The sequence below is a fragment of the Mustelus asterias genome, chromosome 17 (assembly GCF_964213995.1).
Source record: "Mustelus asterias chromosome 17, sMusAst1.hap1.1, whole genome shotgun sequence".
Classification (NCBI taxonomy): Eukaryota; Metazoa; Chordata; class Chondrichthyes; order Carcharhiniformes; family Triakidae; genus Mustelus; species Mustelus asterias.
In genome coordinates this window covers 43,884,288-43,899,517 of record NC_135817.1, presented here as the reverse complement: position 1 = coordinate 43,899,517, position 15,230 = coordinate 43,884,288, and the positions used below count along the sequence as shown (strand labels likewise).

General features: G+C 42.8%; 1 protein-coding gene across 1 annotated transcript in view; it reads left to right on the top strand.

Moving 5' to 3' along the window:
• The window catches only part of LOC144506156 (cell surface glycoprotein CD200 receptor 2-like), a 42,747-nt gene that overhangs the window by 22,359 nt on the left and 5,158 nt on the right, over positions 1–15,230 (top strand). Inside the window, exons 3-5 of the mRNA XM_078231996.1 lie at positions 5,291–5,560; positions 8,495–8,533; positions 11,789–11,884. Coding sequence (XP_078088122.1) covers positions 5,291–5,560; positions 8,495–8,533; positions 11,789–11,884 — 405 coding nt within the window. The remainder of the gene's footprint in view (positions 1–5,290; positions 5,561–8,494; positions 8,534–11,788; positions 11,885–15,230) is intronic.

Here is a 15,230-nt window from a genome sequence, read left to right as displayed (position 1 = left end):
TTCAGCTACAAGGGATCCAGGATGCCTCCTTGTTCCCTGTTCATCCCCCTCTGGATTGCTGTAGTAATGGTTGCTCCCTCATTATGGTGAGACTGTGAAGGATTGTGCCGCAATGCTCATTGAGGGCAGTCAAGGCAGCACAACTATTATTTGAGGTATCTGACTGCCTGCTCCATGAAGTTCCCAGTGGCTCTCATTGAAGGCCTGTACAGCTCAAATGAAAGGATGGTATAAGGGGGTCAGCCTGTGGCCCCCATGGAGAGGGGATAGCCCTTGCCCCCAGCAGACAGCCTCTAGTTCTGGGAGGGCCAAAGACAGTGTGGAAAGCCAATTGGTGCAGGGTATCTGTATTGTTGATGCGGCCAAGATGGTAGGCATTCACCGGGATGAAGGTCTTGGCATGATTACAAAACAGCTGCACATTTATGAATGGAACTCCTTGTGGTTCTTGTTCCTCTCCCCATTGACACGGAGAGTCCGCAGAGCTACATGGGTGCAAACTGAATCATGTACCATTATGAATCCTGTCAACTTGAGAAGCATTGTGACTTTTAACCCGATTACCCTTCCTGAGTGAAATGATGAAGAATTCCTCTTGTCTGGTGTGTTTGGCCTCTGTCACTTCCCAGATGCAACGATAGGCAATAATGTGAGGAATGATAGCAATGTTGCCCGAGCCCACCTAAAAGAACCAGGAAGTGTAAAAGGTGAGGGCAATGATGATCTTGACAGCCACTGGCAGGGTCATCCTCACCCTGTGACAGGCTCCAGATCAGGTTGCAGGAGGTAACACAGCTTAGTGTCCAGCTCCTGGGCAACTACTCTCTGAAAACCACTGATGGAGAGCCCTCCTCCTCCTCTTCCACCCTTGCAGAGCTTTCCTTCTTTGTGTCCTGTGTTGCGTGACCCAGTCAGTGCAACAATATACCTGAGTCAGGTATTCGTCTGCCCTCCCCGACTATAAGCACCAACCTCCAAAATGTAACTCTAAATCCTGCATCATGCTTCCATAAACTCAGGCTAAGTTGAAGAAAGACAAAACTATCCAACCTGGAAAATGTTGACCGGCCCTTTAAGTGCCTCTGGCGCGAGTTCCATCTTGCTGAACACTGATTTTTTTTCTCACAATGCCATGCCCATTCATCCAATGGACTATATGCTCCAAATTTGGTTGTTTGGTGTCACACCAGCTCATGGGATGGTGTTATGTCAGGAGAATGCTGAATTAGTTGTTTTTGGCACACAGTGGGAATTTGTCATGAAGGTGTATGCCATATGCTGTGCTGGAAGGGTTAGTAAAAGATCATATGGTGCTGCAAAGGCTAAGGGTCCTTGCAGCAGAATTCAAATGAATGAAACAAGGAGATTGGGTGTCATCTTGCCAAGTCCCTAATCAAAATCATCCATTCTCCAACATGTTATTTTGCCATTGGGCTGTATGCTCACATTATTTGCTCTCACACATTCAGAAAAATAAAAGGGCTTGAAGAGCCCTAAAGGATTTCCTCGTCCTTGGCCAGTAGTTTGACATACTCAACATCTGATAATGTAGCATCAGCCAGGGGTCAAACAGAAACAATTGCTATCGCAGTTGGCTCACTAAATTGACATTAGTCCCCCTGTGCTTCTCTATTAGAAGAATCAACATTCAAACAAATCTTGAAATGTAAACTATAAGCTGCAAATCAATTTTACACTGAGGAGAATCGGTGCAATGGATTTTACTTGACTGCTAAATGGCTGTGCTCCCATCCACAATATGGGGTCAACTCTGTCTTGACAGGTTAGGGGAGCCCTGAGTCAATTTTACATGCAGCAGGCAATTAACAGCCTCTCATTAGGGCTCCATCCCTTTAAGGGACCAAGTCCTGCCTCCAAGAGTTGAGAGCTAATCAGATGGCCGGCAGCTCTTCAGGCCAGCAAAACCAATAGCAACAGTGACCAATGCTTGGACTGCAGCCAGGTAGGATCATCAACAATGGAGGAGGCCCGTCAAGGGATGGGTGATTGTTAATGAGGGGGTTGCTACCTTAAGGGCAGCCCTTACCTCATGGGGGAACCACCATGGGCTACTGGATGCTTGATGAGGAGAGACAAATCCCCCATGCCCACCAAGAGCTTGCATGTGGCCAAGTGCCCACCTATGTCTGGTAAATTACTTGTGGCAGTGGGGAGAGGGTCATTAAATGACCCTTAATTTGCTACTTAGGGGTCTCAATTGGCCTGAGTATAGGTGAGCTGCTCACCATCTTCCTTGCTGCTGTCAGCAAAAGCTGTAATTCCTGCAAGCGCACCCCATTTTTCATACACCACCTCCTAGCACATTCTCTGGTATCCTATAAAATTTGGGTCAAATCATATTCCTTGGGTACAGAAAAATAAAAAAGCACCACACATCACTAAGTTAGTAATGGCAAACCTGCATCAGCATCTGGAACTTATATGTGAGGCTTCCTTTTTTGAACATGAAATCGCCAACTTTTATCATAAGAGAGAGCTGTTACATTTAATCAAAGAATCAGTAACTCTTTGTTACAGAGCCATCCATCAAGTTGATTGCAAAGGATGGATATCCTGTCCTCTCAGTAACCTACCACAAGGCCTCCACCCACTTTGCTGTATTGAAGGACAGAATGGAACAAATGGATTCAAAAATTCAAAAACTCATTTCCACAGATAACTAAATAGGGTTAATCAGGTTAATCTGATTAAAATACCAAAACGTAATCATCATTGGACACAATTTCCCACTTGTCTCATCTGGCTGCTGCCAATCTGCATCTCCGAGGATGAGGTCCTAACTTTGTGTGTTTGTGCAAAGCAATGATAGTAATGGAAATAAAAATCAGAATAGATGTAGAACAGGCTGCCAACATTTTCCGCTGGTGAGGGTAGCTATGAGCAAAGGAACATAAGCTTAACATAACAGCCAGGTCATTCAAGATAAAAGTTAGGAATTAAAGAGTGGTATAAGTGTAGAACTCTCGGTTTCGAAGTCATCGCCAAGCATTAGTGAAATTTTATTCATACCATGCTTTTAGTCTTACCAAACCTTGATGAGATTTTGATTCTCTCTGACAGACTTTTGATAGTCAATATAGTTTAACTTCAAACAATTTATTAAGAACGGCCCATGGTAGCAGGGAAACATGGTGGTCAGCACTGCTGCCCCTGGGTTCAATTCCAGCCTTGGGTGACTGTCTGTCTGGAGTTTGCACATTCTCCCCATGTCTGCATGGGTTTCCTTCAGGTGCTCCGGTTTCCTCCCACAGTCCAAAGATGTGCAAGTTAGGTAGATTGGCAATGCTAAATTGCCCCTCAGTGTCAGGGGGATTAGCAGGATAAATATGTGGGGTTACGGGTATACAGCCTGGGTAGTATTGTCAGTGCAGGCTCAATGGGTCAAATGGCCTCCTTCTGCACTATGGGGATTCTATGATTCAATGAACTATTTACCAGAGTGGAAGCAAGCCCTCCTCGATTCCAAGGGATCGCTAAAGAGGACTGTTAAGAAAAAGAAGATTTGGATATTCATAGCTGTTCCATTTCACACATCTATTCCGATTAAGCTCACCTTTGCAAGGGTGGTAGTGTTTTGGTCAGTGGTTGAACCTTTCTTGATCTCAGGCACTTGTACATTTAAGTGACATTCTTATTTCTGCCTCGTAGAGCCATTCAGATTTATTTCTATAACCTCTTTATACCTGTCCTAAATATACTACTTAAGTAGTATATTCTACTTAAGTGCTGGGTAAAGTACTGGGTAAATGTTATTTCAGATAATATGCAAGTAAACAAAAAGAAAAATTACTGAGAGAAATTGGGTGTGAACAGAGTGAGGGCGTGAACCTGATTTCCATGAATTTAAATAAATTTTAATATAATCAAAAAGGCTTAATGCTGTAGCAACCGTTCACGATGAACCCTTTCGCCCGGCGGCACAACATCACACTAGCGCCAGTCGTGATGACTATGCCGGGGGTGCGGAGGTACCTGGAGGCTGAAGGATAAGGCTGGGCATTACTCCATGGCACCTTGGTAGTGCCAAGTTGGAACAAGAAGAGGGCAGTGCCAAGGGGCCTCTGGTAGGTCAAGTAACCCTCCTCCATTGGAGGGGGTCCCCTTATGTGTGGTGGGGGCTGGGTAGAGGGGAGAGCCCCAATGACTGCAAGGTGGGGGTGCCCTGATGTTGATATTGGGGGGGGGGGGGGGGGGCGGGGGGTGACCTGTTGCTTAGCAGGGATCCTAGCAGGGAGGGGAGGTTAGCCTTATATGTAACTTTGAGATTGAAGTCCCCTTTAAAAATGGTGCCTTGCTTTCAGAATCCTGGTTTTGCTGGCATGTTTAGGCCCTGAACCAGCTGGCTGCGTAATCCTCACCAGCACTTAGAAATTTCAGAATGCTGTTTAACCAGGCAAGAAAGGCATCTGTAAAGCTAACGAGTTTCACAGCGCTTTTCTCACTGATCCAGCAATCTGTGTGATTTTGGGGTAATTCCGCCTAAAGGCAAAGCAGTTGACCTGGCTATTGTAGACTTATCATGGACAGAAAGAGAGAAAGGGAGAGATCCCAGAAAGAGAGAAAGAGATGGAGAAACAGAAACTGTTGTGAATAAAAAGAATAAAAGGCTATTCTCTGTTAGCTACCGAGTTGAATGTGGGCGGGAGCATATTCTCTGGCCAAGGAGACATAACCCATGAAAACTAAAGGAGACTGGAAGATTTTCCCTGGCATGACCAGTAGAAGGAACCACCGGAGTGGACCTTGTTGCTGGAAGTTAACTCAGGGATTCTCAAAAGATTGGGGGATACATCTCTTAATGGTCATTGAATATTACATGGCAAATTGGAGAAAATCTAACCTGTTGGAAGCTGGAAGTGACTTTGGATTGGTTTCTGTAAAGACTGCATTTGTGCTTACAGTGTGGCATAATGTACAAACCTGCCGCGAGGTTTATCGGTTTTGTTAGGAAACTAAAAAGGAATATTTGTACATAGTTTAGAGTATTTGTTGCCTGCTAAGTAATGTTTGGTCAATGATGGTCAATTTATTTTGTGACAGTAAAGGTCTTAAAACTAGAAATCATGTAATGTGATTCTTTTAAGTTGGTCATTGGAAATTCAAATCTCTTTTTTAAAAGTTATGGGTCTCTACAGGGATCATAACACAATTTACAAGGTATTTTCCCAACAGACCAAAGTAATGAAGTAAACAAACTAAAAATGCTCAGTTGCTGGGCTTACTACATCATTCATATTTTTTCTTAACAGTTTTTATCTCATTTTTACAGCTCCACCAATTATTTCATTGAATCTCAATTCCTTACCAAATGGTGTGAAGAAGGTTCAGTGCACTGCTGCAAAGAGCAAACCAGCCGCATCTATTACCTGGAAAGAGAATACTTATGGAAACACCACACAGATTTTGGTGAACAATGTTGATGGTACCGTGACTGTGGAAAGTCACTACCATACACCCATCAACTTCACTGAAAAACAGCAAACCTGCATCGTAAACCACCCGGCATTTAATGCAGCTCAGAACCTTACCATTTCCCTTGGTACGTTTGTATTCTAATCTTTTTAATCTAGACCTTCTGCCCATGAGAAAATGCAATGGTTGGTTTTGCAAAGGTTCCTGCAACATACACCAGACTTTCCATAGATAATATAATTAGCAGAATATAAATTGAAGAGGCAATAAAGAATTCTGTAGCTATTTAGATAAATGAATCCTCTACTCCAGAGTTTTGTTATTGCAAATGTTTTATGAGATATTATAGTGAACAATTTGTTGTTTAAATATCTTGGTGGTAAATTTTCATGGGGCATTCCCACTCGTACACTATAACTTCAGCATTGAGCTATATTTTAGGGAGGAAACACATGCATATACAATTTGTGTCACTTGACTTCCTGAGGAACTGTGTTAGCAGACCACACTACATGAAACAAGCCATTAGCTGCATAACACTCAAGAAGAAAGCTGCAAGCTACATTGAATATCCCACAGATTTTATTGACAATTTGATTTGATTTATTGTCACATGTCTTGGATACAGTGAAAAGTATTATTTCTTGCTATACAGAAAAAGCATACTCTTCATAGAGTACATAAGGGAGAAGGAAAGGAGATGGTGCAGAATATAGTGTTGCAGTCATAGCTAGGGTGCAGAGAAAGATCAGCTTAATATATGGTAGGTCCATTCAAATGCCTGATGGCAGCAGGGAAGAAGCTGTTCTTGAGTCAGTTGGTACACAATCACAGACTTTTGTATATTTTTCCTGACAGAAGAAGGTGGAAGAGAATATGTCTAGGGAATGTGTGGTCCTTGATTATGCTGGCTGCTTTTCTGAGGCAGCAAGAAGTGTAGATGGAGTCAATAGATGGGAAGCTGGTTTGCATGATGGACTGGGCTATGATGAATTGGTGCAACGACAATAATCCCTCCCTCAATGTCAGCAAAACAAAGGAGATCGTCATCGACATCAGGAAGCCTGGTGGAGGACATGCCCCTGTCTACATCAACTGGGATGAAGTAGAAATGATCGAGAACTTCAAGCTTCTAGGTGTCTAGATCACCAACAAACTGTCCTGGTACCTCCACGCCGACGCTATAGTTAAGAAAGCCCACCAACACCTCTACTTCCTTAGGAGGCTATGACTCTCATCAACTTTTACAGATGCACCATAGAAAACCTCATTTCTGGATGTATCACAGCTTGGTATGGCTCCTACTCTGACCAAGACCACAAGAAACTACAAAGAGTCGTGAACGAAGCCCAGTCCATCACGCAAACCAGCCTCCCATCCATTGACTCTGTCTACACTTCCCACTGCCTCGAAAAAGCAGCCAGCATAATAAGGACTCCATGCACCCCAGATATACTTTTTTCCACCTTTTCCATTGGGAAAAAGATACAAAGGTTTGACGTCACAATTGACTCAAGAACAGCTTCTTCCCTCCTGCCATCAGTCTTTTGAATGGACCTACCTTATATTAAGTTGAAATTTCTCCACAACCTTGCTATGACTGTAACATTACATTCTGCACCCTCTCTTTTCCTTCTCTATAAATTGTATATTTTGTCTCTCTAGCATACAAGAAACAATACTTTTCACTGTATACCAATATATGTGACAATAATAAATTAAATCAAATCAACCCTTTGTAGTTTTTTGCAGTCTTGGTCAGAGCAGGAGCCATACTAAGTTGTGATACATCCGGAAAGGATGCTTTCTATGGTGCATCTGTAAAAATTGTTGAGAGTCGTAGTGGACATGCCAAATTTCCTTAGCCTCCTGAGAACAGATGGAGTTCACCATTGTCTTGTATATTACTGGATCTTTCCAGTCAGTAATGGTGGGGGAGAGGCTATGGAACTGTAAGGGCCTGCACTCGCCAGATGACAAATGCCATTCTTGTACTGCACCTGAGTTCATGAGCTGTAGCATGTCGCATGCAGAGGATCGCTCACTTTACAAGCTTGCTGGCTTCCCTGAGGTATCGAGGTAACATGGTGGAATCATGCAGCTCCAAAAATTCCAACTTTAACCTACTGACTACATAAAGAGTTCTCTTCACTGAATGTCAAGATCGCCTGTGCTACCCAGTGGGTGATACTCTGTGTATCAACACACAACAGTCAGCCAACACACAGCTATGAAGAGATAGATTATAAAAATATTTTACCTTCATTGTACACTTTAACAATTTTGATGCAATACATTTATCTAAGGCATTTTATTCAGTGTGTAGTGGGTGGTTGCATTTCTTCCACGTACTACCAGGAAGTGAGATTTTCTCTGGTGTAGTGGCATCAGAAATTCATTAATAGAATCATAGAATCATACAGTGCAAAAGAGGCTCTTCGTCTGATTCATAAAACATGTCCTCTGTTCAATAGTTCTAGTTTCATTGGGACACGTTTAAAAGTCCATTCCACTGCATACTGCCAATGTCAGTCATGGCTCTGTAGTAGAATTGTTCCCTCTGAGTCAGAAGGTTATGAAGTTAGGTCCCATCTTAGGTTGACATCCAGGTTGACATTCCCACTGCAGTACTAAGGGAATATTTTGCTGCTGTAGCTGCTGTGCATGCGAAACCACGGCCCCGATTGCCCTCAGAGGTGGATGTAAAATCCCACAGCACCATTTTGAAGAAGACCTGGGAGCTTTCCCTGGTGTCCTAGTCACTATTTATTCCTCAACCATTAAAACAAAGAAAAAGATAATCCATTCATTATCACATTGCTGTTTGTGGGACCTTGCCTTGTGTAACTTGACTGTTGTCTTCCTACATTACAACAATGATTATACGAGGAAAATATTCCACTGACGGTAAAGTATTTTGGGATGTTCTGGGGCTGTGAAGAAGCACTACATAAATGCAACTTTTGATTTTTTTTCCAAAAATGTGGAAATTATTTTTCGAAATAATATTTTAACCTTTATACCAGGACAATATGTTTTAACATGTTTTTCTCTTTTCTAGGTCCCTCCTCCACCAGTTTTGGAAAGTGGCTTCAGGCTGGTACTTTTTTAAAATTACTTAATAATTACATTCATTATAGTATTCTTATATTTTATCGATTCACAGCCTAGGCTACAGAAGAAAATGTCAAGATGATGACACTGCAAATAAAATTCACTAGTCAAATTACCCAAGAACGTATCTTCAGATAATAGTAGAGATTTTTTTTTGTTTCCGTGGGTGGCACGGTAGCACAGTGGTTAGCACTGCTGCTTCACAGCTCCAAGGACCTGAGTTCGATTCCCGGCTTGGGTCACTGTCTGTGTGGAGTTGGCACATTCTCCTCGTGTCTGCGTGGGTTTCCTCCGGGTACTCCGGTTTCCTCCCACAGTCCAAAGATGTGCGGGTTAGGTGGATTGGCCATGCTAAAATTGCCCCTTGATGTTCTCAGATGTGTAGGTTAGAGGGATTCGTGGGTAAAACATATGTAGGGATATGGGGGTAGGGCCTGGGTGGGATTTTGGTCGGTGCAGACTCGATGGGCCGAATGGCCTTTTTCTGTACTGTAGGGATTCTATGATTCATTCTATGAAAATATTTCCAAATGTTTTTCATTAGCTCCTAACCAGGGTCCAAAATAAGTTCCTATTCAATATGATTTCAATAACAAATTTTATGGAAATAAATGTGAAGCAGGAATAACCAGAGTGCTAATCAACCTGCATAGAATGATTGAGCTTACCTGATAGTTTTGATTTTGTTGACAATGGTCTTGTCAGGAATTAATACTGTTAATGCCAGAGTTATTGATTGGTCTTTAATCAAGTTAATCAGAGCAATTAGTTCTCGCTGTTGTCCACAGGGCTCAATGCTCATGTGGGTGTTTTATGTAAATCATGTCAGGAGGCAGTTAATTTCTCCCAATTTTTTAGTTCAGCAATGATATCAAGCATAATTTAAAACAGATCTTAACAAATCTATTATGTCTGTAATTCCCTTCTTTTGTGAAAATGAGGCAGAATTTCTCAAACCATTTTGTTTGCTGCAAGTGGAGAACCTAAATATTTCGACACGGGGAACGGCTCACACACAGATCAGAGGAGTGTGATAGGGATTTCATGCCATGCATTTGCCAATTTTTATTAAAATGAATGGGTTCTGGGGGGAATCCTGAACTAAAAAAACAGTTTAATTGTCAGTCAAATGTTATTGTGTGAGCTTTGATAATGTATTCATACAAATGATCAGAAATAGCCCTGCTAGTATTTAACTACATTTAAAATGAAAAGGAATTGTCTGTTCATTAAGGGATGATAATAAATATAATAAAGCACGATGGGCTGAACTTTCACAGAGTCAGGAAGACGTGGATCACCTTTACAAATGGTGGCCAGGATACAATTCTGGTATTCCTGACCCCATTCAAGTGGTTTCCGATCTTTAACACTGTCCTTTAAGGGTGTAGGCTGGTTCAGGGCTGGGCTCTCAGCCAAGAATGCATAATGAGGCCAGATATCCTTTAGAGTACTGAGAAACCTAAGCCCCAAGGAAAACAATGCTTGACTGACAGCTCAGGCACTCTGATCTATGCTGTCAATTGTATAATTTTCATTTCAATAAGGTAAAGACATTTCAAGTGCTTTTGCTGTTTCTACTATTGGTACTTTAAAGGGCCTGGATGATTGACCCTTAATTGTTCTATGGAAAAAACGATTTTTTTAAATGAAGTGTAAAGTTATCAACGAATGACTTTTTTTAAAGCTTTTCTTGCACATATTATCGTCTGTGTAGGATTCATTGGCTCTATACAGTGTATAATAACTGGGCGAACATGGAATCACCATACCTTGGCAGGAAGGGCATGAGAAGACATAGGGTTGAGTGGGGGGAATAGCTTTGAATGGGGTGGCATGTGGGGCTGGGTGGGTTGAGGGCATACTTTGGCATGGGTAGCATGAGAGACTATTGGGGGTAAATGGAGGCGTAGTTTGGCATTGAGAATTTTGGGGTCATTGGGAATGGATGGAGTGCATGAGATGGCATGGATAGAGCATGGGGAATGTGCAGAGAGTGAAGGGATTGAGGGTTAGGGATGGTGGCCTTTTCAATTTTTAGTGCAATTGGGATGAAGTCCCACAGCACCAGGGTGGGCCCTTTAAATGCATCCAACAGTCCCGGGGCTGCTTCCAAACTTTTTCCCACGTTGGTTGGCCCAACTGAAGACCACACCCCCACCTCCCGAGGCAGGCGGCTAAGTTGGGAGTTTCCACAACTCCTGATACCCACTTCAAGGATGAAAGTCCAGTTCGTTAAATTAATATCAACTGGTGAACAGCTCTGTTACTATCGTGGAAATTCTCCACAAGTCTGGCAGAATCTGTGGAGACAGAGTTAACTTTACGGGTCAATGATTTTTTTTGTGGAACTGGAAAAAGACGTAACAAGTTGTAAGGAAGTACAGAGGCAGGGAAAGAAGCAGGTCGGGGCAGTTTGGTGAAGAGGAGTAACAAAGAAGGTTTGTATTATGGTGAAAGGCAGGAACAATTAAATGACAAAAGGATGGTGCAATGCAAAGGAAGATGGCAGTGGAATGAAAGATGAAACTAGAGGTGGTGTAACTTGGAATTGCGTAAGAATTAACAATTGCAATAGAGGAAGAATTATAATCGGAAATTGTTGAACTCAGTGTTGAGCCCAGAAATTTGCCAAGTATTGAATGGCTACATGGACTGGATTTTCAGATCGCGCTTGCCCCATGGCCGGAAATTCCTGCCCAAGGTCAACGGACCTTTGAGTCGTCCATGTCCTGCCCGCTACGATTCCTGTGGTGGGCAGGATGGGAAACTTCCACCCATGAAATGCTGTTACTTGAAGTTCTTTGAAGCTTTCAGTGTAACAGGCTGAGAACAGAGTGGGAGTGGAATGGAGAATTAAAATAGCAGATGACCAGAAGCTTGTGGACTGATTGGAAGTGTCCTGCGAAGCATGAACCCAATTTGTGTTTGGTTTCCCTAGTGTAGGAAAGACCACACCATATGCCGTGAATACAGCTTAATAAATTGAGAGAAGTACAGTTAGATTGCTGTATCACCTGGAAGGAGTCTTTCAAGCTCTGGAGGGAGGAAACAAAAGGCCACAAGAAGGTACTGTAGGAAAAGGGAAGGGGCTGTTGGAGGTGATTAATGAGTGGTCCAGGGTCTCAGCTATTATATATTTCCAGCAACTCCTCTTTTATTTCAGATTTTCAACAATTGCAGTACTTTGCTTCTGTGATTAGTCTGGGCAAGTTAATGGCATCTTTTCTTTATTTGGCAGTTTTAATAGTATGTGTTTCAGCCTTGGCTGTTGCTGGGACAATTATATTGGTGATCTGGATTGTCAAGAAAGAAATGAAAAAAATGGCAAAGTCAGGTAAGCACAAAAAAATGCCTTACAACACTAAGGGGGAAAAATTAGATAATCCCCCAAAATCATCATGGGGATCACAATGTGTGATTAAGCCTTGTCTGTTTCTTCTGATGCAGGCATCACGTAAACTCATTACAATGTGCAGTCAACAGTTGAATAGCTACATGCCTTAGATTTGGGTGATCGCAGTCTGAGCTGGCTGACTGATAGATAACAACAAGGACACTGGCAGCAGGATCACAAACGCTGCCATTCTCAAAGAGAACAGTAGGTCCATGCTCCACAGAACCACTGCCACTTGCCCGGGGGGGTCTTGAACACATGTTCATCTCTGCAAGGTGTTAGCGGCATGAACTAGAGCGTTGACGTCAAAAGTGTCATTGTTGGTGTGAAATCAGCATTATACTGGCTATTACCATGATCAGCATACTCCAAGGCACGTTCCTAATACCTGCACGAACCACCTACCCAAAACATTAGCTGGCAGACGCACACCAGCAGTGTTTGCAGGCAGCATAGACACCATTTTGGTACCAAATAGCCCCCTGGGTTGCTTTGCAATTGAATTTTGTGGCACAAGCTTTCTAACTCAGCAATGAGTAGATACATCGCATTGTTAACTAGAATCAAGCTGTGATATTTTTAACAACATTGCAAATGGCAACGTATAATCAAATGAGCTAATCTAGCAAGATCAGAGCCCTCCTGCCTATGCGCAGTCAATTTCAGGTGCATAGATAAGTAACCACTTAAAAACACTGCATTTCTCTATAAATCATGGGGAACAACAATAAGACAGCTGCTGACTGTAGAAAAAAAATGGCAACCGATATGAATTATTTTTATCTATGGAAAAGTTGTCAGCTGACTATTATTGCAACAACTAAAAAAACATTTGGAAGTAAGCACACCCAAATAACTGAACATATAAAGTACAAAGCAAACTTGAGTTGAAACACTGGTCCTGAATCACATTCACTGGTTAAGGCACATCAGCAGCAAAACTAGAAGAGCAAAGATAAGCGCAGCAACTTTTCATGCTGGCAGCACTAAAATTAAGCAACTACAACTTTAAATGCACAGATTCAGTTAAAAGAAAACACCAGTTTCCAATAGCCAACAAATACACTACTTTGACACCATTTCGGACAACCTCCTATCATTGGGTTCCGAATGCACCTCGGGGCCCAATGACAGAAGCTTGCGTGGAAATTGTTTAATCTTTTGCTAATTAGCTGCTGTATGAAAGTCCCTCGAGGCACTGGATTCCCTCCACCCTGTGAAGCTTAAACCCAATTGTGGACTGCCATATTTTTACAATCCTAGTAGCGAATGTTTGATGAGAAATCTAACGCCCAATAATTAAGAGCTATGCCACAGGATTTCACATTTTAAAAAAATAACACTTAAAAAATTAAACAAAGCAAGCACGACTAATTTAACACTATAGTTTGTCAAGACTTATGAATATAAAACCAGTTCCCATTTTACATCCCCGCTCCCAAGTATTCCTTTATATATTATTAAGTCTTGAATATAAAAGTCTTTTCCCAAGACAACCCAAAGATATGGCGTAGTCTGCCAGAATTTTCTCTGAGTTCATAGAATAAAATCATAGAATCCCTACAGTGTAGGAGGAGGCCATTTAGCCCATCGAGCCTGCAACAACAACAGGACAGGCCCTATCCCCATAAACACATGCATTTACTCTGCTAATCCCCCTGACACTAAGGATCAATTTAGCATGACCAATCAACCTAACCTACACATCTTTGAACACAAAGGGCAATTTAGCATGGCCAATCCACCAAACCTGCACATCTTTGGAGTGTGGGAGGAAAACGGAGCACCTGGAAGAAACCCACACAAACACGGGGAGAATATGCAAATTTCACACACAGTCACCTGGAGCCGGATTTGTACCCGGTAGTGGTAGCAGCAGTGCTAACCACTGTGCCACCCCAATGTTCCAGCGACTACCTGAGATACACATTTTATGGGGATCCTTCAATTAGCATCTGGCTAAGTTACCCACCAGCTTCTTGTTAAAGCTTCCTGACTGTAGATTCCTCAGTTCACTCAGTGCCGGCTGCTGCCTGCCACCATGTGAACAACCTTTCACCATGAGGGTTACTGTAGAATTTCCTCCCCTAGCTCCAAGCTAGGGAAATCTTCCAACCCCATTCTCCATGACAGTAAACTAATTATCTTACTTTCAAAACAACTTACTTGATTCTGAGAGCCATATGAACAATTTATATCACTAATGGATATAATTGCCCTCTCTCTCTCCAGACTCCCTGGCTCTACCAAGAGGTCCAGAGATGGGTCATATATTTTTCAGTGCTTTCAAACTTCCAATTCTGATCTTGAAAGATAAACACAGGTTATTTTGTCACCATAATTAACCCAAATTTATTTAATTTGCCTTCAGTTTAAGGTTGTTACTAGATTACAAATGAAGTGTTTTCATTTAATTTAGATTTGACACTTTAATCGCGAACATAAAGTTATATTCCTCTAAAACACAGGAGAATCAGATATCAACGGTAATATCTATTGGGTGACACCCACAATGTGGCATTTTGTTCCTATAAGAAATTGAGGTGGGGGCAATGAGAAAGATTGTTTGATTATATTCCAGCCACACTGCACTTGCAGGAAAGTTTCGATAGGAAAATCTACAATTGGCCTGAACTCACTCCGTTCCTCATTTTTTACCTTGATTTTCCTTCCTTCTTGTCTCGCCTGATCTTCCGATCCAGGCCAGGTAAGATTCAAGCAGTACAGCACATTCCCAGGCCCCAGCACTGAAGAGCAGTTATGTCACAGGGTGCAAGATCAGTTTGGGCCTTTGGAAGGGTGGGGATGAGAGTCGGGTTGGGTGATGCCTGAGGGGGCTAGGGGTGACAGTTGTGGCAGGTGAAACCTGTGAAGGTTGGAGGTGAGAGTCAGGTCGGGTGGGGCCTGAGGTGACTGTAAGGGTTTGGGGTGAGAGTTGGGTCATGTGAGGTCTTGGGGTGGGTGCATTTGGATGAGTATAGGGTCAGGTTAGATTAGGGGGAGGTTAGCTGTGAAAGCCAGGTTTGGGTGGGGCCGGAGGTGAGATTTGGGGTTGGGGGTGAGAGTTGTGTCAGGTCGAGCCTGTGAGTGTTGGAGGTGAGAGTCAGGTCAGGTGGTCTGAGGTGGGGGCAGGTGTTGGAGGTGAGAGTCGGGTTAGGTGGGGCCTGAGGGGGGGTGGAGGTGAGAGTCGGGTTAGGTGGGGCCTGAGGTGGGGGTATGGGTTGGGGGTAGAATCAGGTCAGGTGAGGTCTGAAGGGGGTGGGGGTGAGAGTTGTATTGGGTGGGT